We start from the raw sequence: 14,710 nt of genomic DNA on the forward strand, positions 1-14,710 counted from the left end.
CCAGAACTTGTTAGTTGTTGCGCTTGCTCCACTGAGGCTGTTGCACCACCTAACTATGACCGTGTAACTATAACGATAACCGATGTTTTTGTATGGAGTTTGATAGATTTTTGACGTTTGTCAAAGTTAAGGTAAGATGGTGCAATCCAGTCTGTATGCCGCCAGATAAAACAATCGCAACCATGTTCGTACACTATACGTCTTCACTATCGCGGTGCCTATCTGGGGGCACGGCAGTGCCCCCGCCAAGTCGAGCGCGAAGCAAACACTGCCGTACCATCCTTTACTGGAACCATTTCGCCGCATTTTCAGGCCCCTATTTGAGAACCTCTGGATAAGACCAGAACGCAGAAATTTTCGTCATCTAGTAAGCTATAATCACATACTTAAAATCCAAATTTTCAAGTCTGTAGGTCATTTAGTTCCGAAGTTAAGCGAAAGCAAAGTTTCGCATTTACGACACTCACTCACTCACTCACTCACTGTCATCAAAATAGAACTAGTACTTCCCATAAACTCAGAGAGCTGAAATTTGGTACAGAGTTAGGGTTTAATGGCCACATAAAGGGAAAACTATAAAAACTAGGAAAATCGAAGATCTGGAGTAACACCACATTCATAATCAATACTACATCGGCACCGTGGTGTTCGCCTGCCTGTATCGCTCACCGCTAGCACTAGCAAGCGGTGTCCAGATTTTTTTCCTTTCTAGAGTTAAGTTGAATGTTGTGTAATTTGCATTTCGTTGATTTCGTTTATTATTCGTAAGGTTCGCTAAGGTTATGTTATTATTAAAACAATTCTGATTCGTTGTCAATTTTAAAGGTCGTTGAGTTTATTTGTGTTTAATATCGTAAAAAAAATGTCGATAAAATGACGACGTTAAATAATTTTGCCACTTTCTACAAAAAGAAGTGAAATCCCGCCAAAAACATTCTGTAAAAAACTAGCCAAGTCTCGATGAAGCTGCATGTTTATCTCTAAAAAGTAATGAAATCTAGACAAAGTCGTGCCAAGTCTATGGTTCCTTACTGCGATTTCTTTATTGTTATAATTAATGTTGTGTGACTTGGCCGTTGAACAATCTTTATTATGATAATCATACAATAAGTATTATTGAAATACGCAGCTTTATTAAACCTACAATTGACTGGTTATTGTTGAATCAACGTTTTCCAAGTGGCAATTTTCCATCGTCAATGGGTAGCGGTTCTGGCGACAGATTGGTGCAATGGTGTTATGGAGCACTTGGTTTTGTCACCCTTCAACGGCCAAGTCACACAACATTAACTATAATAATAAAGAAATCGCAGTAAGGAACCATAGACTTGGCACGACTTTGTCTAGATTTCATTACTTTTTAGAGATAAACATGCAGCTTCATCGAGACTTGGCTAGTTTTTTACAGAATGTTTTGGTGGGTTGTCTATACCTAAAACTATCGATGAACCCTGACGTCCATCAGAAATACTCATTAAATATTATACTACAATCAGTAGTTTCAGTAAGCACTTGCAGTCAAACAGGCAAATTGCTTTTAGTAGGAAGTCATACTTGTTTACCAACTGCTTATACTTTAGGGTCAGTAGTACCACAGAATAATAATAAGTACTAGTACCCTGAGCACGAATAACGTGTAGAGTAGGAATGCCACGTACAAAAAAACGATTATGATTATGTACCTACCATACTACTTGTAATAAGAACGATATTTATTCGTGCTTCGGGTACCTACTACAGGATTTTTTGATGGAAGCTGTTTTAAACTAGATTTTTTACATAAAGACAAACCAATTATTAGTGTGTATGAGTATCTTCCGTGTTATATTTTAGGCTATGCAACGTTTAAACAATCAAACGTAACATTCCACTTCATAATATTAGTTCATAAGTTTGCGTAAATACTTACCTTATCTGTATGAAAATAAATTAACCAAACATGCGACTATTTTTACTTACATTACTAAAGTGTATGAATTACTACTACAGTTACGTAAAAAAAAGGTTCACTGACATGAGTTAGGTACTCAATTACTCATAATAATTTGTTTTAATGACCTTACGTGACATTCATTATTAGTTATCTTTGCGATCCATAATATTCAACGGAGGGGATCGATCTTACTTACTCGAAATCTAATTACTTAATTAAAATATTATGAAAGTTCTTAGGTACCTACTAATATAATTTTAAATCATAAAAATACTTACAATATTCACCTTCGCCTACTTACAAATTCCACTTGTACGCTCAAAAGCATTAATGTACCGCACATACAATTTTTTACGGACGTCGGACTACAAAAAACTACATTACCAACAACTTTTTACAAAACAATTTACACGCTTTGTACCACAGCTTTGTACGAGAGCAACGAGAAAGATAAAAACTTTTTCAAAGTTGCCGCGTAAACAAATGACTTCCTATAATATTTTTTTTGCCGTTGCATTCATTCAACCAGTTGGAGTTGGTCAATGTTTCTTGTGTCATTAAATAACTAATTAAGCATATTTTATTCATTTTATTAATAATTTTTACTTAAAAAAGAATAACTCAATAAATTCAAATTCAAATTCAAATTATTTATTTGCCTACTAAGTGTACTTACATTAAAGGTCTTATCACTAATACATGTGTGCTTATTACTAAGTTACAAAAATGAAACATAATTTGAACATTATAGAATTTTAACAACGAATGAATTGTTTCTGAACGAATAACGTTCCGTTATAAGTCGTATTTTGATAACATCAATCTATTAACATGTCCACAATTGATGACTTTAATATGTATTTTTAATATTTAATGAGCCTTTTATTTTAATAACACGGAAATTTGACATAATTTACAGCTTGCCCGCAGTCCTTGACCTTGTAACTTACAAGTTGTAAGAAAAAAGACATACATAAATCATAACAACAGTGTAAAACGGAACGTGTTATTTTTAAAATTAGTTTGACAGAAGAAGCTGGCAACGGTTTTTGTGTTTTTGTTTTGCTTGCCTGTTTTCGTTACATTAATTTATTTCAGTGGGCAGTAATTAATAGAAATTAATGTAGATTACTGTAGATTGACACTGTAAACTGTAAATCGCAGTTTCACAGCACGCGGTGGTACAATTTTTGTGAAATACTAGTTCACGACTACATGACGCGGATGGGTGTAGAGAACACTTGAAAAGTGTGATATTTCCTTGTGTATTGTAAGAAGCGGCCTGAAGTATGTCCCAATCTAGGATTCCGTCTCCAGCCCGGTCCCAGGGGGCCCCAATAACTCCTCGGCGATACAAATCTCGAACACGCAGCGTTGGCTCACCTGCTCGGTCTACCACCTCAGTGAGGCTGTCTGCATTGGCCCAGTTTAAAGAAAACAATAAGGACTCGTTTGTGCTGTCTCCAGCGCCCAGCAGACGGTCTGTGTTGAATGATGACACTGATATTGAGGAACCTAGACGTGAGTAAATTTTATAGAATTGTTTATAGTTAAATATTTACATGGCTTTCTGTTACATTATTTATCATGCTGGTTCTAAGCTAGCATCATAATTCTTGATAGAATTTGTGTATCTATGCGCATCAGAACCTAGAATTTCTGATATAAAAAAAATTTGATTCAGTCAATTATTTATCTAAATTAAAAGGGTCAAAAGTGGCACCAAGTGGTTTGTGTAATATTACACTCGGATGGCTAGCTTTCAAGATTTCCTTTTCTTGAACTTGGCTGTTGTGTGTCGAGATTTTATGTAATGAACATTAAAGAGTATCTATCTTAATATCAATTTATGTCAATATGTCATAGCCATCTAGATTTCTATATTTTCTGCAGCCATTTTCATCTTATTTTATCATTATCTTGATAACCCAGGTAGGAGCTGGTGGAGGAAACTGAACGATAACTCCAGGGATGTCATGGAGGTTCTAAACGACAATAAAGTTTTGGAGACCAATGAAGCGGTTGAAGAGTACATTGATATTGAAGTTTTAAGGTAATTTAAATCATCATTAGTTTATTATAAAAAATTTTTACAGCATAACTTGTTAAGTTTCGTCAAATTAAATCAAATTATTTTTATTTGTAAACATGGGTTTACATACAGTCTGTAATGTGTTGTTTAATGTTTGTTAAAAAAACCTTAGTCCTTACTGTTTCATTAAAGTATTTCTACATCATAAAATGAATGCCAATGAAAATTACTGACAGGCACTGAGATGTTTAGGTCACTTTGTGACTTATTTGTTTTTTAGACATAGCTACTTTTACTATGGATATTTTGTAAACCTTCCTCCTATCATAAATAAATAACATTCCTTTTATTATCTTTCAGCCAAGAAAAGCAAAACTACACATTAGATCTTCCAGACAGTAGCGATAGTGAATCCATCAGCAGCATAGTCATCGCTCAAAGGAAACTCTTTACACAGAAAGATCAAGCTCAAAACAAATTCGGCCAACTTATCGGTACTAGAGAGACTCTAGCAAAACTTCACAAATCAACTGCAGCTGACAAAACAGTCAATGTACCACCAAAAAACCTTTTTGGTCATGGAACAAGGCCTAAGTCAAAACCGGTATTTCCTGCTGCATTACTAAACTTGTCTTCAAACAAAACAGTTAATAAAACCAAAGAAAATGTCGCTGCGGAAGTCAAAGGACAGGTCAAAAGTCTCTTCGGCAACCGGGCTGGGACCAAGCGTAAGAATATGTTTGCTGACTTCATTGTGTCCGAGAGTGAAGATGAAATATCTGAAATACAACCCAAAGTGTTTGGATTTCCAAAGAAACCGGACACGAGACGTGACAGTGCCACTTCGCGAGGGAAACGTGAGCATTCGCCTACTTCTAGTATTACAACTGACATTGAAATGGAGGAGTGGAAAATGCTTCCATCTTCTACCATGGTCGAAAACCAGTTAGAGGATATGATGGCCGCAGCTAAAACTCCAGTTAAAAGACCAAGATTGAGTAAATTGCCTGACATTAAAGAAACTGAAACTAAAAGTACTGGTAAGTATTCATTATTTAAGAAATAATTATCCTTTTACAGTTCATTTTATTTATTGATGTTACATTATTCACTTATTTTCAGTTGAGCAAATTGAGAAGGAACCATCTGACGAAGAGCAAGAACTAAAATATGATGATGAAGATGATAAAAGTGAAGCAAATGATGAACAGCAAATGCAAGATCAACATGAAGTTGATGATAATGAACATGATAGTATTCAAAACAATATTTCAGCCCAACAAAATAAAAGCCACGCCACTTCGCAAAGTTTAAGCAAAGTGAAAGATAAAAACGTGAATCAGAGCAAAATACCCAGTGTAAATCAACAAAATAATGTTAGCCAGCATAAAATGAGTCCAGAAAAGAAACAAGATGTAGAAATGGAAGTCGAACTAACACAGAAACAAGATAATAATACTGTTGTCAAAAACAAAAGTCACAGAGACTCAAATGCTCTGCAAAAAGAAAAGGCTGAAGAAAGCAAGACCCAAAAGAATGATGACATCAATGTTGATCAAGTTGACAATCGTGAAGAAGGTAATGACCAAAACAAAAGTAAGAATAATCGTAATGTAAGCGTAAATCAGAATAAAGATCAGGTTAAGTCTAATGCAAGCCAAGAAAAAGGAAATGACAAAGAAGCGATTGCAGCAAATGCAAGTGACAATCTTGATCAAGATGAACAAGAGGAACTAAATGAAAACGTTGATGAAGAAATACAAGAAGAAAATGAAGATCAGATTCAAAATGACATAGAAGAACAAGAAAGTGAATCAAAGGAACCAGAAAACGACTCTGAAGAACAGAATGAAGATGTTGAATTACAAAATCAAAGCGAAATAATTGAACAAGACGAAGATAATGAAGTTAGTATGGCACAAGAAAGTGAGACAGAACAAAACAAAGACGAAATGGATGTCCAAAATGACAGTCTAGTACAAAATCATGAAGATAGTGAAACTAACGCACAAAATGAAAGTGCAGCTCAAGATCATAATGAAAGCGCACCTGAAATTCAATCTGAGCAAGAAGAAGAAGCACAGGACAGCGAACAAGAAGACGAAGAAAATCAAGAAGAGAATCAAGTTGAAAATGAGAGTTCGGCCGAAGATCAAGATAATGAAGTTGAAAATCAGAGTGAAATAGAAGATGATGATGATAGAAATGCCAGTGACGCAGAAATGGAACAAGACAGTGCTGTACAAGACGAAAACGAAGATGGAAATAACGAAAGCGCTGAAGTACAAAATGATGAGGATGCTGAAGAAAACGAAAGCGATAACGAACAAAACGATGATGAAGAAGAAGTAAATGAAACTGCTGAAGTTAATGATTCAGAAGAAGATCAAAATGAAAGTGCTGAAGTAAATGAAATGGAAGATCAAAATGAAAGTGCCGAAGTAAATGATACGGAAGAAGATCAAGATGAAAGTGACCAAGTAAATGATACGGAAGAAGATCAAAATGAAAGTGCTGAAGTACAAAATGATGACGAAGAAGATGAGCAAAACGAAAGCGCCGAAATGGATAATGATTTGGACGATGACGCTCAAAACGAAAGCGTTCAACAAGAAAGCGAGGACGAAATCCAGGACTCCAATGACCAACAACAATCTGACAACGAAGCACCTAATGAAACACACGACACAACCGGCCGCCACAGAAAGAAGAAAGATACCAATGTTAATTCACCCGAAGCAATTTTACATGACAAAACGAACCAACTCGAATCTTTTACAGCGCAAGGCCGCAACACAAGTGTAAGGAAAACCACTATGCTGAAAAATATGACTATAAGACCAAGTCTGGCCCCACCTAGAGAAAGCACGGGAATATCTGATGGAACAACCAATTCAAGCGCAGAAGGATCAGGGTGGGACTCCCATAGAACCACTAGGAAGACGCTCCGTCAAACTTTCGGCAGAGACTTCACTCCTAGAAAATCCTTACGCGCTTTGGTCATGGAGAAATCGGCCAAGCGACAAACGGCGATAAGTGAAGTGACTGCTAAGTTCCCTCAAGCTAACTCCACAGAACTCCAGCTACCTGAAGCGTCGATGGTTCCTGATGATTGTGAGATGACAGTAGAAGAAGACAGACAGGAATCCAATCATGACGTGTCGAAGCGAACAAGACAGACCACGTTGGAAATGTATTTGCAGAAGATCAAAAAACAGAACATGGAACGGAACTTAAAAATGGTGAGTTTACTCTTTATTCTTCAAGCTTTAGTATTTTTTTCTGATTCTTGTAGTTCTGATTAATTATAGTTTCCTGTTTATACTTCTTTATTGCTGCTTTTCAGTGTGCTCTTCGCAAAATGAGCGCGCGATTTTGTTCATACTAATTTAAAGTTGAACAGTTTTTTGAATATTTAGTACAGAAAAGTGCGCTTTTTGCGAAGAGCACACAAATTAAAACAATCATAATTAATTATTATTCAATGATATTGATCAATAGCAATAGATTTGCTTCACTGGGCGTCACATGTACAAATTATGTTCTATCAACCCTTACCCATGTGACATGCAATAAATAATTTGAATTTGCTGGTTCTTATACATATTTCATCTTTTATGTTACAGCAAGAGGCAGTAAGAAATTCTCTAAAAGCGCCCACAACAGATGTCCTGAACCCTTTCAAAGTGCCAGCTAGGCCGATGTTCTCCTCTCGAAAGCCTAACAAAGCGGCCAGCAAGCCTAAAGCCAAGCCAGTGAAGTCTGCCCTGATACCATTGGGCGATCTGCCGCCAGAATTACTCGAGGATATGAAGTACAAACCGCCTAAGAGATTCCAGCCGAGCAACGCGTCGTGGATTACTAAGAGACTGTACAAGTTTTTGGAGAGCAAATTGGAATCCAAGTAAGCATCATTTAGTTGACACTTGCAAAAAAAACCGAGAAATTATTTGAAAATTCGTAACAGTTTTATGTTCAGTTTTTTTAACATTTACATTCCGCATTTTGACTTCTTATGCTCTATTTTCGGACAATCATTTTGATTCAAGCCCACAAAGCTCAAATCACATGAAATAGTAAGGCTGAGTTGCACGACCTAACTTTGACCGTAACTTTAACGATAACCGGTGTTTTTTGTATATAGTTTGACAGATATTTGACATTCGACAAAGTTAAAATAAGATGGTGCAACCCAGCCTTAATTTTTTTTAAAGTAACGTTATGCACTTTGACTTCTTATGCAGGCGTAAAATGCTCTATTTTCAGACAATCATGTTGATTCAACCCCAGAAAGGGTGCTCAACTCACATGAAAATGTGGCATTTTTGTCATAACTATGACAAAAATGCCGTATGATGCTACTGGCGAATCACAGAAGCATACTTACTTAGTCAGAGCTAATGCGAGTTCTCCTGACAAGATGGCGCACAGTAGTTTGATTTTAAAAAAAGGTGGACATACGATCGAAAGTCATAATTTCACCGAAACAAAAATTGTTTTGGATAGCATTTTGAATGCTGATCAACATTTGTCATTATGCATTTTTCGATAAAACGAGCCTTTCATGCTTAAAAAAAATATGACAAGAAAATTTGTATGGAGAAAAATCTTTTTTATTTTTTTTCTGGCTACTGTTGCAAACTGTAGCGGTCAAACCTTATGTAGTCGTAAGTACCTATGGTGCCTAACATTACTACATAAATACTTTTTGCGGGCACGCGCGGCGAAGCGAGTAATGGACATGCAAAATTTTAAATATTTTTATTTATTCATTATTGATTTTAATGCACTTAAAGTAATTATTAATAGATAAACATACTTAGTCTAACTTACTACAGCCCCCTATTACCTCATTTCACGCTAAAACCTTTCAAACTAGAACCTAAGTTTGTAGGTACTAGGTAGTCTAAGTTGTTTTTATTGTCATTATAATATTCACTACTGGTCTACTGGTTATCGTGTAAGATAGATTAGGTAGATATCAACCCTTTACCTAGGTATATACCTACTTCTTGGCACTTATAATACCGACATACATGATTAAAAAAAGTCTTCAAGCAAGAACCCTTGACTTCAATGGTTATGAAAGATTTTTTAACTTTCTAGAGTAGTCCTGAATAGATCCTTAAATCATTTTGACTGTCATAATCGATTACAGTAGGTAGTGGGTTCAGTAAGGGTTTCAACCCATATAGTAAACAATACATTTTTATGGCTCTCCATTCAGTTAGTCAAATAATTCCATCATAAATGGAAATATCCGTAACCCTCTTCTACACATTATTCATCATCCATCATCATTTCAACCATAGAACGTCCACTGCTGAACATAGGCCTCCCCCAATGATTTCCACAATGGCCGCTTGGTGGTGCCCTGCATCCAGCGCCTTCCTGCTACCTTTATGAGGTCGTCGGTCCACCTTGTGGGTGGACGTCCTACGCTGCGCTTTCCGGTACGTGGCCTCCACTCCAGAACCTTGCTGCCCCATCGGCCATTAGTTCTGCGTACTATGTGCCCTGCCCATTGTCACTTTAGCTTGCTAATCCGTTGGGCTATGTCAACGACTTTGGTTCGTTTACGGATCTCCTCCTCATTTCTGATTCGATCTTGTAAAGAAACACCGAGCATAGCCCTCTCCATAGCACGTTGTGCAATTTTGAGCTTATTTATAAGGCCTATATTGAGAGGCCACGTTTCCGAGCCGTATTGCCACACATTATTGCAGATCCATTATGTACACCTCTACCTATAGTTTTATATGCCAGCTAACGTACACAAAAACTGCTGATACATGGTGCAGATAATGTGATAACATTTTGGTGTACTGCAAACCTGCCTATTGGATTCTTTCGGAAAAAGTAAGTATGTGAGTGACTTTGATTATTTTGAACACTCTGATCAAGATAAGTGAATAGGCTAAAATATCTTTTTTTGATTGTTTTTCGAACGAAGATAATAATTGAAGACATGAATGGAAGAAGGTGATAAATGTCGGATTTCAGATTTTTCTCAGTTCGATGATTGGGTAAAGGTATGCTTTATGCTTTATGTTTGAGGCTACTTATAAAGGTGTTATGTACGTTATCTTTTAAGACGAAGGGAAAGAAACTTACACCTCTTTAAAGGAGCAAAAAAAAAAGAATATTTTTGCGAAAGTATAAGACTATTCAACAGAAGAACTGGAAATTACAGTTCTATCAAAATTGAAACTATCCCGCTACCTACTGTAATCGATTATGACAGTCAAAATGATTTAAGGATCTATTCAGGACTACTCTAGAAAGTTAAAAAATCTTTCATAACCATTGAAGTCAAGGGTTCTTGCTTGAAGACTTTTTTTAATCATGTATGTCGGTATTATAAGTGCCAAGAAGTAGGTATATACCTAGGTAAAGGGTTGACATCTACCTAATCTAATAAATCGATAACCAGTAGACCAGTAGTGAATATTATAATGACAATAAAAACAACTTAGACTACCTAGTACCTACAAACTTAGGTTCTAGTTTGAAAGGTTTTAGCGTGAAATGAGGTAATAGGGGGCTGTAATAAGTTAGACTAAGTATATTTATCTATTAATAATTACTTTAAGGGCATTAAAATCAATAATGAATAAATAAAAATATTTAAATTTTTGCATGTCCATTACTCGCTTCGCCGCGCGTGCCCGCAAAAAGCATTTATGTAGTAATGTTAGGCACCATAGGTACTTACGACTACATAAGGTTTGACCGCTACAGTTTGCAACAGTAGCCAGAAAAAAAATAAAAAAGATTTTTCTCCATACAAATTTTCTTGACATATTTTTTTTAAGCATGAAAGGCTCGTTTTATCGAAAAATGCATAATGACAAATGTTGATCAGCATTCAAAATGCTGTCCAAAACAATTTTTGTTTCGGTGAAATTATGACTTTCGATCGTATGTCCACCTATTTTTAAAATCAAACTACTGTGTGGCGCCACTGTCTTAGCCACTTCAAAGTTATAGCCTGACCAGGAACATAAAAACCCTGGCATAGAGGCGCGTCAATTGCATTTGATAGTGCAACACTGAGTACAGTCGTACCTGTGTTAAATTAATAGGCTAACTTTATGTATCAGGATTCAGGATTACGGGCTAATTTGAAATTTTCATAAATTAACGAAAAAATATTATTATTATAGGTAACCTGGTTTAAATAAATTAAAGGAAACCATCAATAGAGTTAGTGTAGGATTTATTAAATTATTCATCAATAATCAAATTCAGAACTTGAATATTCAACTGCAATGTCTGCTCATGAACGCTTCAAACTCGGTACTTCTTTCCCAATTCCATAAAATTCAACACTAAGAAAGTGACAAAAAACTTTAAAATAGGTAGTTGAAACAAACCACAGCTAATTTTCATAGTGTACTGTACTATACGATAAACATGTCAGTCACTTTGACAACCTTTGTCGAAAACATTATTCAATGAAAATATTGTCCGAACCCTTAGTATTTCTCTTCGACAGATACTTTAACACCATTGTGAACCACTTTTCTTTCAAGACTATAAAAATATTTTAGCAATTTAATTCACAAAATCAATTGCGCACATTTAAAATAAAGCTTGTTTATACTTTGACAGCAATAGACTGACATGCAAGGTGACATGTCAATGAAGTTTTCAGTTACTGTTGCCATTAAAAGAAATTAGTACCATTAGTTTTCCGCAACATGGCGAGGGTTTTTATGTTCCTGGTCAAGCTATACCTACCTTACATGCCAATAACACGAAATACCGATCGCAAATGAGCGGGGAGCCTATTGACACAGTGGCCTTTGTTATATTGTTTATATTTGTGCTTACTGTATTAAATTCTATTTCTTTCTTTCTTCTTTCAAATATAGCCCTTATTACTTCCCAGATACGACTACAAAGCCCGCGTGCGCGCCGAGAAGCTAGTGCAGACCATATACCACTTCGCCAAGGACCTACGGCGCGTGCCCGTTGCGCCGGCGCCGGCGGTTGACGCGCTGAAACTAGAAATGGCGCGGTTGGGTGTGGTCACCACGCACTTCGACTTCTACCAGTTTTTCCACGAGTATATGCCGAGGGAGGTGCGGATCAAGGTATGTAACAATAAGGAGTCCTAGGCCTGTTTTCACCATCAAGCCCTAATTTATAAGTGACCCCTATGTAAACAAAATTCCTGTTAATTGTTACCATACCCCACTTAAAAATTAGGGATTGATGGTGAAAACGGGCACTAGACACTTAACATCAGGTGCGATTGTGGTCAAATAACTGTCTTGTTATGCATTAAAAAAAAGTATTCATTATCTTTTTTTCTATAATAAAAGAAAGTCGTGTTAGTTACACCACTTATAACTCAAGAACGGCTGAACCGATTTAGCTGTAAATTGTCAGGGAGGTAGTTTAGAGCCAGGAGAAGGACATAGGATACTTTTTATCCCGTTCGAAATAAAAAAAGTCTGCTTATTTATTGCCGTTAAGGCGGAACAAAGTTCGCCGGGTCAGCTAGTTATGTATAAAGCCTGGTCCGTGAGCATGTAGAATTTTGTCCAATGACCCCAAGCTACCCATCCTTATCGCTCGCGCGTAATTATGTTGCTGTCGCGCTCGCACACTCACTGCGGGCGCCCGTCTCACAGTCGCGGATAGGTAGCTTGGGGTCATTGGACAAAATTCTACGTGCTCACGGACCAGGCTTTAGATCGTTTCATCCACGAAGACGCGGCCCACCAATTTTTAGTCGAGGGAAGTACGGGGTGGGGAGTTTGATCCGATCAATCCGTGCGTCATTATTGTAGTGTGCGTGTGCACACATGGATAATTTAGCGTGTACCGATAACACTCCGGAAGAATGGTGGGGCGCGTCTACGTGGATGAAACGATCTATACCACCTACCGATGTATCCCTGCCTCCTGTTTTTACAAATAAATGGTTTGATAATGGTTAAATGGTCGATAAGGGCCTCCGCTGCGTGGAACAGACAGTTTTGTTTGATGATAAACCGCTAAATAACAAGCCTTTAACTTCAGCTATCTTATAATACCCAGTACCTACAGTGAAATAACGTTTCAAACTCAATAATCCAATTTCTAACATACTTGTGGATGGATTGTTTCAGGTGGTGCCAGATATAGTGAACAAAATAAGTGTGCCGCGACATGGAGTGTTCTCAGACATCATAAGAGGAAACACGGTCCAGGGATAGAACTACCTCCGATATTTAATTTAAGTGTGATATTATGAGTTTACGATTCATTAATGAAATTATGTTTTACGAGATTACATTTTTGTTTCATTTATTACGATATTCATTTAAAAATATAGTCTTGACTAAAAAATATACAAACATGCTGTACATGTGGACCACGTAGTTCCAGCTTCACAGAAAGAACTGGCTGTGGCTCACTGTACAAAATAGAATTGCAAAATTAAAACAATTTTTCCGGGGTCTAGGAATTGTTTATTTTGAAAATAGGATACAAATGTAAACCTATATTACAATGGAGCACCATACACAAAAATTATATTGCAATCATATTAGGTACATTATAGTTACAAAACCGTGTGTCAACTAAATACCAAAAATACATTTCATATCACTTACATGGCTTACTCTATTATGTATAGAAGGGTCAAAGGCAAAGCTTAGTCTTACTTTATTCTAAAGGGCTCTCGTTTCTCTCGTTTGATATAAAAAATTTAAAAATTGTAAGAAATTTGAGTTTTATTATTTTACAAAAAGTATTAAGAGATTAGTAAAGGAGCATAGTAGGATTGGTACTATCTCAATCGTACCTTCTTCTTACTACATATTATTATACTATCAGTGTTAATTTTAAGACGGAAAATCATATAGAACAAAAGTATATGTTTATGCAGCGAGAGCCCTTAAATTGGGGCACAAGTTACAAGGATATATTGAACTATTGTTACATAATAAATTACAATGTGCCTTGTAGAATAATATTTGCTAAAAAGAATGTAAAGATAATGTGCTCGTCTTATAAATATAAATTAAACGTTAAAATAAAGTGTCTTTCATATGATAAAACTTCAACTGTTAATATTTAATTGGATATACATCTCGGTTAATAATAGTATACGGGAATACAAAGTATGAACTCTATATATTACAATAATATAGGGTAGTAAAATATTGTCAGAAGTATACAGGCAGAATTTTCAAGTGTTGCGAAGAGCAAAAATCGTATGAAGCTGTAGATTTTATCAAAATAAACTGTCCTACAAGTATTTTTTGCTATTAATTATAGTTTCGCATACACTTGAAAAAGCTCACCTGTATACATAAGTTTATATTGGTTAGTATACAAATTCTAGATAATTTTGTGACCATGATACTAATAGTACAAGTTTTACAAAACAATAAAACTTGTATTATTGAGCAGAGACGATGCACAGCATCTGGTGAGAGATGCGTCTACTTCCGGTGTAGTTTTTTAGCATTTTATACCTTAAACGACGTCATTTCCGCAATTATTTAATAGGAATTGATTTGACTTACTTCCGTTTGCCGCCATTTTAGTCACCTGGGGGCGAGCTTGCTCGGAGTTCTTCATAGAGAGCTCACCAGGAGGCCTTCTTGGGATGCTGTGCATTGTCTCTGCTCAATAATACAAGTTTTATTGTTTTGTAAAACTTGTACTATTATTCGGCATGTGACGATGCACAGCATCTGGTGAGAGACTTGTTTATTAGCTCCTGGTGACTACTTACCAATGGC

The 14,710-nt window shown here is 36.2% G+C and overlaps 1 protein-coding gene across 1 annotated transcript; it reads left to right on the forward strand.

The window, feature by feature from the left end:
* The first annotated feature begins 2,947 nt into the window (after window positions 1-2,947).
* On the forward strand, window positions 2,948-13,251 carry LOC114359072 (FK506-binding protein 5). The gene is made up of 7 exons (XM_028313321.1): window positions 2,948-3,454; window positions 3,866-3,986; window positions 4,326-5,005; window positions 5,088-7,207; window positions 7,592-7,869; window positions 11,860-12,064; window positions 13,088-13,251. Exons 1-7 carry the CDS (start codon window positions 3,223-3,225, stop codon window positions 13,172-13,174), a joined length of 3,723 nt encoding a protein of 1,240 aa, XP_028169122.1. The 5' UTR covers window positions 2,948-3,222; the 3' UTR covers window positions 13,175-13,251.
* Window positions 13,252-14,710: the final 1,459 nt, after the last annotated feature.

Source organism: Ostrinia furnacalis, unplaced genomic scaffold, assembly GCF_004193835.3.
Source record: "Ostrinia furnacalis isolate ACB-3 unplaced genomic scaffold, ASM419383v2 OfSCF4231, whole genome shotgun sequence".
NCBI lineage: Eukaryota > Metazoa > Arthropoda > Insecta > Lepidoptera > Crambidae > Ostrinia > Ostrinia furnacalis.

Excerpts from the sequence above, each read along its gene's own strand:
- LOC114359072 (XM_028313321.1), top strand. The coding sequence starts at position 3,223 with ATGTCCCAATCTAGGATTCCGTCTCCAGCCCGGTCCCAGGGGGCCCCA. Across the intron at positions 5,006-5,087 it reads AACTGAAACTAAAAGTACTG|TTGAGCAAATTGAGAAGGAA; the intron begins GTAAGTATTCAT and ends ACTTATTTTCAG. Across the intron at positions 12,065-13,087 it reads CGAGGGAGGTGCGGATCAAG|GTGGTGCCAGATATAGTGAA; the intron begins GTATGTAACAAT and ends GGATTGTTTCAG.